At 45.1% G+C, this 12,020-nt stretch overlaps 1 protein-coding gene across 1 annotated transcript in view; it reads right to left on the bottom strand.

Annotated features, from left to right (window-relative positions):
* The window catches only part of LOC119169735 (MAM and LDL-receptor class A domain-containing protein 1), a 269,301-nt gene that overhangs the window by 240,525 nt on the left and 16,756 nt on the right, over positions 1-12,020 (bottom strand). The window contains exons 5-6 of the mRNA XM_075886845.1: positions 8,763-8,903; positions 7,466-7,624 (exon numbers count right to left, since the gene is read on the bottom strand). Coding sequence (XP_075742960.1) covers positions 7,466-7,624; positions 8,763-8,903 — 300 coding nt within the window. The remainder of the gene's footprint in view (positions 1-7,465; positions 7,625-8,762; positions 8,904-12,020) is intronic.

The raw sequence follows: 12,020 nt of genomic DNA, 5'->3' as shown, positions 1-12,020 counted from the left end.
GAAGTAGGAGCGCAAAGGAGCCAATCTGACTGACACGTAATATCAGTGAGAGAAAGTGCTTCTATCGCATCACCTCGGGAAAGTGCCCGCACGCGTTCGTGACGCAACCAGTCGTATCCTTTATGAGGCGTTGCATTAAGACCACTTTCTCACGGCTTCCATTGAGAAACGTGTCTTCGCACTGACACTGAAAAAAAGGAGGCGTTGGCCAGCCAAGAGACTTGTTTAACAAAGTGGAACGTCCTCGTCTGAGTAACATGCGTATACTTCGTTTTTCCGCGCCTGCAGCTTAGTTGAATGATGCCTTAGGTTTCACGTCCAAACAAGACGGTAAAGTGTGATCGACTGTTGTATTTGCTGATGAGGCAGGTGCCCAGAATGTCTGCCACCACGGTTTTGACGTGAGCACGTTGCGCCTGCAGAACCTCCGAGCACGTTTGAGTCTTGCTTTAATTCCCCTACCTCATCCCCTTTATGCCCGATCAACAATAAAGTTATTTCACTTACTCATTACCACCACGAACTGAACTTGACACCTATAAAGCTATACCTTTTTAAGCGAGCTTTTTTATTCGCGCCTTATCGCTCAGCAACAAAACATGTTAGCACCATAGTGCCAGCTGTAATCTTGTAATTGTAGTCGGTTTCAGTGATGAGTCGAAGGAAGGAAGGAAAATAGAGGGAAAAGAAAGGCAAGGAGGTTAACCAGCCTATAGGCAGCCGGTTTGCTACCTTGCGCATGGGAGAGGGATGGGGGAGATGAAAGAGAGCAGAGAGGGAAGATAGAAACAGCACATTCGGCAGCACATGCCCGCACACTCAGTCATAGTCCAGTCTTGTCTTTCGCGGTGTGTGACATTGCTGTTACAGTCGCTTGTTCAAGTCGGTGTCACGTAGGAATTTCAACAGAGCTTTCGTCGCCTTCTGTTGCAGTGTCTTCTCTCGGGCACTTGACAGAATAGTGTCCACAGACATTTGGCTGTTGTCGATGCGCGCAAAAGCAGACGCCAGTGACTGTCTCTGGATTTCATACAATGCACAGTCACACAGGATGTGGTGTAGCGTCTCTTCGCAATGACAAGCATCGCAGAGAGCGTTGTCGGCCATTCCTATGACAAAGGAGTAAGATTTTGTAAATGCCACTCCTAGCCATAAGCGATGAAGTAGGGTGGCTTCTCTTCGGTCGAGTCCAGTGGGCATGCGGAGAGCCATCAAAGAGGACAGGTGGTGTTGACAATTCGTATCGATGCTTGGTGGGCACCATAGTGAAAACGTGATTTCACGCGCAAGTCGTCGAAGATTACTGGCAGCATCAGTCCTCGAAAGTGGTATGGCTTCTTCTCGTGTTACTTCAAGGGCTGCCCGCGCGGCAGTATCGGCATGTTCATTCCCTATGATGCCGCAATGACTTGGCAGTCATTGAAGCGTCACATGATGCCCTTTCTCGAGTAAAGTGTGGAGAAGGCATCGAATTTCGAAAACAAGCTGTTCGTACGGGCCGCGATGCAGTGCTGAGAGCACAGATTGTAGGGCAGCCCTTGAGTCGCTGAAAATCGACCATTGTTGCGGTGGTTCCCAATTGACCACACAAAGTGCAGCGCGCAAAGCAGCTAGTTCCGCTGCTGTAGATGCCGTGGAGTGGTCAGTCCTAAAGCTGATGGTAATACCTCTTGCTGGGATAACTTCTGCCCCTGACGACCACTGGTGGTTCGTGGAACCATCGGTGTATACATGTATGCTGTCTGAATATTTCTCGTGCAAAAAAAGAAGAGACAGTTGTTTCAGCACGGGCGACGAAAACTCGGATTTCCTCCGGATCCCTGGTACACTAAGATGGACTATGGGTCGAATAAGACACCAAGGTGGTATGAATGGTTTAGATGCATGAGTGAAGCCCGAGGGAAGTTTATCGTTGTATTTCACGATAATTTTGGCGAACGATGCTTGGCGCCTCTCTGAAGGCAACAGTGCAAGGTGATGACCGGGGGCACGTGCGAAGTGTCGGATGTGCGTTCTCAGGACTTCTATAACAATGTGAGTTTGTATCGGATAGTCACCAGCAATTGCAATTGTTGCTTCTGTTGACGTACATCTGGGCAGACCAAGGCACACTCTCAGCGCTTGGGCTTGTACTGCCTGTAAAACACGAACATTGGTCTTGCAGGTATTGCTAAGCATGGGAAAGCTATATCTGAGGAAACCGAGAAACAGGGCCCTGCAGAGCTCCATCATTGCGTCTACTGACATCCCCCACGTCTTTCCTGCCAGGAACTTGAACAGTTGAGAAATATCGGTCAGGCGCTTCTTCATATAGGTCACACGCGGACTCCAACAGAGGTCCCTATCAATAATTATGCCCAGAAACCGGTGGGTTTTGGCGTAAGAAATCGCTCGCCCGCAGATTGAGATGACATAAGGGGTAATTGCTGTGCGAGTGAAAGCCACCAGCGCGCATTTTTCTGGTGATATGCTGAGACCTTGTTTGAACAAGTAGTTGGCAATCATAGTTGCTGCTTTTTGAAGCCGGGAACGTATCTGAGGACGTGTGACTGCCGATGTCCAGACACAGATGTCGTCTCCGTATATTGAGATTTTAATGGTGCTTGGCAAGTATTCAGCAAGGCCAATTAGTGCAAAATTGAATAGCGTCGGGCTAAGAACTCCGCCTTGAGGAACACCCCTGGAAGTATAGCGTCGCGTAGTTGGGCCATCGTCTGTTAACACAAAGAATGATCTTGCAGCCAGGTAACTCGAAATCCACCGAAAGACTCGACCACCAAGGCCAACCACCGCAAGAGCACCCAAAATGGCTTCATGTAGTACATTATCATAAGCGCCTTTCACATCTAGAAACAAAGCTGCAGATAGTCGCTTACGGGATCTTTCGTGCTGAACGTACGAAACTAGATCAACAACATTGTCAATAGAAGAGCGGTCGCGTCGGAAACCAGCCATTGAATTCGGATAAACCTTGTCGTATTCAAGATACCACTCCAGGCGGCCTAGTATCATCCGTTCCATTATCTTCCCTACGCAGCTGGTCAGTGCTATTGGGCAGTATGAGGTTAGTTCGAGTGGGGATTTGCCCTGCTTCAAGATGGGTAACAAGCGGCTTACTTTCCAGTCATCAGGAACATTGCCATCCTGCCACGAGATGTTGTAGAGGCTCAACAGTTCTCTCCTTGCACCTTCCCCAAGGTTGCACAAGGCTCGGTACGGAATACCATCTGGGCCCGGAGAAGTTGAACGCCTGCAGAGAGCTAGTGCCGCCTCGAGCTCCTCCATTGTAAAAAGGAGGTCCATGTGGTAGTCACGGGAACGGGGGACGTCACCTCTCACTGGAGAATCTGGACGAGTGGCTTGGTTGGCGATCTGCGCACAGAAATCTTCTGCGACATCGATGTCTTGCCTCCTTTGAAATAGCGCGAGCGCTTTGAATGAAAAGCGCTGTTCCGTAGGGTGACGCAGACCTTGCACCGTTTTCCAAATGTGTGAGAGTGGCTTGCGAGGGTCTAGTGACTGCCAAAACGTTGTCCATCGTTTTGACGCTAATCTATTCATGCGACGCCGAATCATCTTTTGCATCCTCCTGGCTGCCCTAAGATCGTGAATTGATTTTGTACGCCGATACCGACGCTCCGCCCGGCGTCGCAGTGCTCGGAGTCGCTCCAACTCTATATCAAAGTCGTTTCGTGTGGAAGATATTGTCACCATGCGAGTGGCGTTTTGCATTGTGCTCCTAAATGTTTCCTCTAACCCAGATCGTAGGCCATCACTGCAAGCATCTTCCATGTCAGATTTGAAGTTGGTCCATTGGACTGCTTGAATGGTCGTCCGTGGACCATAACTAGACAAGCCTTTGATGTTAAGGTAGATTGGAATGTGATCACTTCCTCGTGTCTCAACATCTGGAAACCACTGGACGTATCTCGCGAGGTAGTTGGAGACAAAACCAAGGTCGAGACAGCTGCCGTATGTCACCCCTCAAAGAAAAGTTGGGCTGCCGTCGTTCAGGAGAGTAAGGCCATAGTTGTAGGCGATGTTTGCTAACCTGCGTCCTCTTGCATTTGTCCGCGTACTTCCCCATGCGTGATTGTGCGCATTGAAATCACCCATGAGGACCCATGGTGCAGGACACAATCTCAAAATATCCGCTAATCTTCTGGAATCGAGATTACTTGACGGCGATATATAAACGCCTAAGAGAGTAAACATGAGTTGGTTCTTTTTCACAGTGATGCAGACATACTGATTGTCATCGTGAGGTGCAATCGGTTGCACAACATACGTCAGTTCACGACGAACAAAGACGATGATTTTGCTGCACGCACCGTTCGTTGAAGACATGGCAGCTTCGTACCCCGATAGTCTTATTGGTTTCGACAAATTGGGTTCACAAATGACGATGATTGGAAACACGTTGATAAACACAAACTGACGAAAATCTGAAAGGCGTGATTTTAGTCCTCTGGCGTTCCATTGGATGACGGATGCAGCCTTGACTTCTTTAAGAAATGTTGAGGTGTGAGTAGCCATCTTCCTAGTTGAGAGATTCAAGCACTGGGCTTAGGGCGTCCAATAGTCCAAGTGCGCTTCGAGCAGATGGTGTCTTCATGTCAACTAATATCGCTCGGATGGCTTCTATAAAGGAACGCAGCACCGAGATCACTTGACGATCAGTTTTAGGCAAGTCTTCCATGGTTGGAGACGGCTCTTGTGTGGCCCCAACCTGCAGAGGTTCCTTGGCAGAAGAGCGCGTCGGGAGCGTGGGCTATTCCTCCAGAGAAGGAGGCTTCTCTGTTTCTTTCGTAGAAGTGGTGGGCTATTTCGCGGCGCTACTGGATAGAACCGCTAAAGAGTGGGAAGGAGCGTCTCGGTAATGTGCCTTCTTTGAAGACTTTCGATGATGCCGACGTCGACGCCGACGCCGGACTACTTCGGCTGCCTCCCTGTGTGTTGAGTTGTCTCGGGCCATTTGTCTGAGAACCGCGCGCTCCTTTTGGATTCGAGGACAGTCTTTCGACGAGGCAGCATGAGGACCACTGCAGTTGGCGCACTTCAGAGTAGTCGCCCGACAGGCGTCTTCAGCATGAGATTCAGCGCAGCGGGGACACAGTCGTAAGTTGGGGAATACGCCCTTGACGTGTCCTAACCTGAAGCACTGATGACATTGAAGTGGCTTTTGGATGAATGGTCGAACCGGATGTCGAAAATGTCCAACTTTAACGTGGGACGGTATGCAATCTCCCTTGAAAAACACTTTTACGCAGCGCGTATTTTCAAGGCGCCGCACTTGCGTAATGACAGTTCCCTCGTTTGCAGGCTTGATGAGGGTAGACAAGTCAGCATTAGGAATGGCAGTGTCGATGTCACAAATCACACCGGCAATTGATTTGTCATCCATCGGGATAAAGGGGCGCATTTTAATGGCACCTAGCTCAGTCATTTGCTGCAGCTGTCCTAGCGCACTCACATCGTGCACGTCTATGGCGAGAATGTTCTTCCTTGGGTTTACTCGTACGTCCTTAATTTGATGTGGCACCGCACATTCGAGAGCAACCGAAAGGGCTTGCCTGTTCAGGAGCCGCAGGTTGCTTGATGGATCTTCGGGCATGAAGATGATGACGTGCGGCCAGCGCGCAGGCCTTGAATGCACAGTCGCTGTGCTTGCAGGAGCTGATGCTGCTGTGTTCGCCGTCCTTCTCTTTGCCCTCTTACCCCGGACAGGTATAAAGCTGCCTTCGTATGTGTCGTCTTCCGACATAGAATAGAGATCGGTGTCCTCAGTGTCACTGGGAGAGCCAGCTCGCTTCCTTGTGGTTGACGGGTGTGAGGACCTGTGACCAGGCGGGCCTCTGGCATGCTCCGTGTCCATCACCGCAAGACGGAGAGGCGAGGCACCTCAAAAGACCGATGATTGCACTAAAATGAAACTGATCGTGCCGCTAGTTAGGCACGCATAAAGCCGTTATGACGTAAACGCAAAAACTGGCTCAAACAGTTATATAAAATGACTAAGTGCAATCTTTTCATTTGATAATAAATGTAAGGTGGTCGAGAAGTTTCAACAAAGGAAGACTATCACAGCCATGCGACGGTGGGCTCTTTAATGTCGTTTTTGTGAGAAAATACCAAGTACCGCATTCATTTGATAAAATGACGATAAAGAAAATAGCAGTGATGTATCTAAGAATGTATCAGCAGTAATGTTCGCGCTGAATGAGGCTAAAGAATCTTGCAGATAATTCACATGTAGTTACGGCTTTAACAACTGAGCTCTGTTTATCGGGTGTTTCAAGATATATACACGAAGGTGTCCCGAAATACGAAAAAGAATACATTTTTACGCTGCCTCCATAATTACCTTTTATATGGAGGCAGACAACGTAAGATGAGTAAAGGTTGCAGCTATGTCACTCTAAAATCAATTCATTTAACTATTGATTCAGCAATAAAAACTTGCTAGGTCAAACGGGAAATCAGCAGACATTTCTTTTAGGAGCCTACTTCCGCTTTCAGCTTTTCAAAGCAGCAAAACTGTTATTAGCAAGCAATTAAATCTAACCAATTCTGTTTGACGAACCAAAACTAAAACTTGGAAGAGACCCCCACATATATTTTTCGAAAGGTTCACAATCGACGAGCTCCGTTGTACCGATCATCGGGCGACATCACTTCATAGGTGCGCAGTTTTCGTTCACCATTTACACGCGTATAGCGCACCTAGGTTACAGAGTGGAATTTCGACATCACTACAATCAACCTCGCAAACAATGCCATATTGTCCTGGTCGGCTAAATGCAGTCATCGAAGTTTTGGTTCTGGTTTCACTGGATGGTTTCGACTGAATTTCTCAGCTCGGCTATAATTAACAGAAAGTCATTTTCCAAAATCTCGAAGTGGCAATGACCTCTTCCCAGAAAGGACAACAATCATTTTGTTTGACCTGACCACTTCTCCGCAGTACAACAGCTATTTAGGCTAATTCATTATATTCATGTCATAAGTTCCGTGCATAGTGATCTTAAGATGTCTGTCACTACAGAAAAAGTAATTATGAAAATATCAAGTAAGTATTTCATTCCCCTTTGTTTTTCTATTAATATTAAAGCCATTTTCGGAGAACCCTGTACATTCATCAGTGTGCAATAAAAGATCCGTAAACACCTCCAACAAATTTTCACAAATAAATCAATGCGTGCAATAAGTTTAGAATGAGTTCACGATCAACAAACGCAAAACGCGGCAGCGCTACGGCATGCCACAAATTCTAAGAAACAATTCTTTCTCCTTTCTGGACCTCTCAGCAATACTCAGTTCTTCAGTGTCGGCGGTGACATCAACTTTCTCGTCTACTCATCATCCATAACACCTCTTGTTTTGCTCGCAGGTTCAATGTTTTTACTCCTTTCATGTAAGCATTCGTTTCTTATCTTTGTGAACCTATCAAATTTATGAAACTCACCTTCCACTGTCACACTAAAGCTGAACTCTTGTGGTTGATTATTGTGGTCAATGTAATAGTGGAATCGGAGACAGTGTAATCCTCTGCTTCCAAGCAACTCGGGCGACGTGAGCACAGCGGTTTGAATATTGCGTCTCGCATTCAAATACACAAGGCCACCTGCAGAAAACATTGCATGTGTGAGGGAATAATGAAACTTGCAATTACATGCGATAGATGGCACCTATCCTGAGTAAACAAAAGCCATCCATCGTTTTCCTTCTATCGAGATGGAATAATAAGTCATACTTATACCATACACTTCAATATAACAGAAATAAAAATCGAACAAATTGATGCCGGCTAAGTATTTGGTTGTTTGAAAGATCTTAAATTTAAGTATTTTATGTTGTAGAAAATTTACAAAACAAATTTCGCATTTCAAACATAGGCCTACTGAGTTTGAAAGATTGCGCACGGCCTTCTTAGCAGCAGCAGCAGCAGACTAAATACGCCCAAAACAGTTCAAAGATCTTAGCATAATGTGTTTGATTATCCAGTCATGTGCCAGCTGAGACTATTCGGTAAACATTTTCTGATCTGCATGCATACCTTTCCACCGTTACCTGGTACGCTCTCCCTATTTTGTGATCTGCAGCCTTTTATCCTTTATTACCATCGCTTATCTTGCTTTCTGATTACATGCCCTCATCTTGATTATTTTGTCTTGTTTTTCAAGCAAATATTATTAGTACATGTTTTTTCAGCCACCCGTTTTTTTCTATTTTCGTACTTTGACGTTACAGTTATCTCTGTTTTTTTTTAATGGACCGCTCCATGGTCTGGAGCTAAGCAGCACATTTTGTGAACCTTCAAATTTCTGCCCGTTTGCAAATGCATGTAGTGTAAGCTGGTATATGTAGACTTTTCTTTTGAGTAATGCAAAAGAACAACAACTCATGATCTGAATATGCTTGCGAAAATGAATGAATTGAGGAGCCATGAATGTGCATACGATACCAAACAAATCTAACAATGCCGCTGCATTCTACTGCTATTTTATTCATTCCCTTAAGTTTTATTCGTGCATCAATGGTGCCACTGTCACCATGGTCCTGATAGACACATACGCCATCTATAACTAATATTACCTAACGATCGACTGGAAATAGACAAAAGTCTAAACTATAAGAGCGAACTGGAATGAGGGACACTGTAGTATTGTTGCTTTCACACTGTTTTATATTCCATTTCCGAAACCCGAAAGTGGGTGCGCGTATTCTTTCTGAAAGTTGATTTTGATGACTATGCACGTTACCATTATATGTGTTTGTTGAATAGTCTTCCTTATAGACAGGATCTTCGTGCCCATTTGCAAGCCTCCATGCCTCACTGCCGTTTCCGAGGTTATATCCACACGTGTCACCCCAGTCGAAGTCGCAGGAGCCGTTCGGTTTCTCTGAAAAAAGAAACAAACAGTCCGCAACAATGTGAAAGAATGGTTACCAACAAGTCACCTCAACCTAAAAATAATAAATAAACAACCTGCTTAGCTTGAAGCGAGTGGGTAAGCCTGTGCCACGGCAACGCAGGCTGGCACATTTCCGCTTCTTATATTAAGTGTCAGCGGAGGATGTTCAGATGGTCATTGAGCACGTGCAGCTTATCGAGATGATGAGTCTTTGATTAGAACAGATGAAAAACATGGAGCATAACATCTCTGCGGTAAAATTGTTAAAGCGCCTATGTAGCATGCAAATTGGGCGAATCTCACTAGTCTTGACACTGTCTACTGAAAATTGTTGATTAACACATACGAAGAAGGAAAGCGAACACCTAATGGAGGCTGCACGTCGTCGCTTCCATTGTTAACCATCCGTACCAACTGCTTGGCTGGTCGATGAGCACGTGAAGGCTCATGATGACAATAATTTTATATTAAATACAAGAAGAACCTCGACCGTTAGGAGCATTCATACAAAATAAAAAGAAATAAATGTTTTCAATGACGTCTTTAACTAACTGGAACATACTCATTACGGTAAGAAGGTGAACGGGAAGAAAGAAACTGACAAATATTTGTGATTCTCTTTCTAGACAATGTTTTTATGTATTGAGGACGTACTAGAAACATACGTTGAAATAAAAAAAAACATTTAACAACACCACGCACAACCACGCAGCAGTTCTCTCTAAGCTGTACCATGCTCATTTGCTTATTTGCCGTGTTATTTATTGTATTTTTGTGACATGAGCTCTGAATGACATGTTTTTTTCTCTCCCGGACATAACTATCTGGTCGAGCACACACTTCCACTTTTCTGAGTATTTATAGAGGTTATTCTAAAGAAATAAAAATCAATTATTCTACTTCATGTAGAAAGCTATATTGGATATATATGATACTCTAGGACAACGTTTTTTAAAATCAATTACGAACTCATTACCTGCTTAGACAATTTACCAAAAAATTGGTTGGAGTTTACTGAAAAAAGGCGAGCATATAAAATTGTTGTGGCACCGGGCGGAGCGGATATCAGCCAAGGATTTTCTCTTTTCTTTTATTGGATAGCATTTTGTTTACAGAATTTATTATTCTACTTTATTGTTCTAACTCCTTTGCGTTAGCCTAAAGTACACCACATTGTCATCCATGTGCCCATCAAACGTTCTGTAATTGCTCCTGATATTTCTGCATGGCATGTAGTGCACAATATTTTTGGCTAATAGGTGTTTTATTGTCTTTCTGACGCCATCTTTATTTTGTTCAATACTGTAACCGATACGCAGAACTTGAAGTATTAGGTACACTCTACGCAGAACTGCAGTACTATGTTGCGCATTCATTATTGCAAAGATCTGAAAGAATTAAGAAAGAGCCAGCCTTTATTGACAACCACAAAATCAGGCATACTGGCACGTCTAGCATGCATTTCCATGCTAAAGCGTGCATGAATGGGTAACATAATTCCTTCGCCTTAATCATAATAACTTTTGTCTTTCTACCTGAGAGGGAATAAAAAAGAATCGCTCAGCGAAAACACACAAAATTTTATATGTGTGTTATCTGGCTTCAGCGATATCTCTTCAAAATTGTACGAATCTCTGAAATTAGCCTGATAATATAGGCAAGCATTTCCTCAAAAGTTTTCATCATAAGGACGGTACTAAGCACGGCATTACGCACGCGCTCCTGATTATACCATGCTGCACCTACACACACGGGCAATTACGATCGCCACGAAGCATCTAAGATACGTAAATCCTGAAAATTCGAGAGGACACATTAGACATCTCTGCCGAGTATGCGGTTTCCAAATCAGTCCACTGCCACTTCAGATTTCGCAAGCCACGTTCTCAAAAACTGTTTCCCCCGAAAACGTCTTTCATTGGGCTTTGGACCAGCAGAAGACCACTGCCGCGTTAGTGAGGCCTACAGCAAACACAGGTGCACCTTGCAGCTGCGTCAATTACGAAGAGCTGTCAGTGAACAGTGCACTTACTAGACGTAACATTATCACAACTGAATGGAAAATATAGCCAAAGGAGGCACAAAAACACCAATGCATCGGTTTCCGGCGACTGCTCCACAGGTACTGTTGTGAACTTGGCTAGCGAAGTGTCTCTAAAGTTTATAGTGTTACACAAGATGACATCCGAAGCAGTGAAGCTGGCAAACTTCAGTACTGCTGCTCTTTATATAGAAAGAAGGCAGCCTCAAAAGTGGGCTATTGTTTCCGATTTCAATGCATAATTCTGTTGCATGCATCATTCAATGCATCATTCTGCAGTCTGTTGTCAGTGTTACGATGGCGGGTGCATGAGCAAGTAGTCAACAATACAAGTAAAGTCCTTCCCCAAGCTTTGTAGTTGGGACATGGCACTATATTCGGATCATGACTGGGGCGATAGGGCATTGTCAGAGACAATGTCACTGATGATGCCGCCTAGTGCTCCCACGAGAATACGCAGATAGCCGCAAGACCCTTGTCAAAAAGCAAGTGGAAGCTTGGTTAAATGACCCCCCTGTATAAAACCCTCGCCTGCAAAAAGTAGATCCATCGAATAAACTGCAAATTCCACGAAACCTTGTACGCTGTGACGCAACTTAATCGGGTAGCCTGTGGTTAGGCGTAGCTTTTACGAAAGCCTGTCCTTATGCATAGGAATGAGAGGCACCATCTGTCGTCACTAGCGCAATGGTGACGCAGCTATAGAACATCTACCATGTTTTTGCGAGAGCATTGGGGGCAACGGCAAAACACTGCGAAACGCGTTGTAGAAACTATACATATACATACTTTTTTTACATTTTCGTGACAGACCGTTCTCATAAGGGATCATGGCCCTCTTATCATGGCCCTATGCGTCACAGGCTGCCAAAGTGACGCTGATATTGCTGATGTCTTCAAGATTGACCGAGGTGAGCGATCGTTTATAGGTATGTAATGAACAAGCCCATGCGTACCCTGGCAGTGCTCTCTTCTCTCTGCTTCTTTTCTTTCGATCTAGTTATCCCTTCGGTCATTGTACGGTTGTGAACCAGACGCAGGTCCGGTTAACTGCCCTGCGTTTT

The sequence above is a fragment of the Rhipicephalus microplus genome, chromosome 2, assembly GCF_043290135.1.
Source record: "Rhipicephalus microplus isolate Deutch F79 chromosome 2, USDA_Rmic, whole genome shotgun sequence".
Taxonomy (NCBI): domain Eukaryota; kingdom Metazoa; phylum Arthropoda; class Arachnida; order Ixodida; family Ixodidae; genus Rhipicephalus; species Rhipicephalus microplus.
This window is presented reverse-complemented; position numbering and strand designations above follow the sequence as displayed.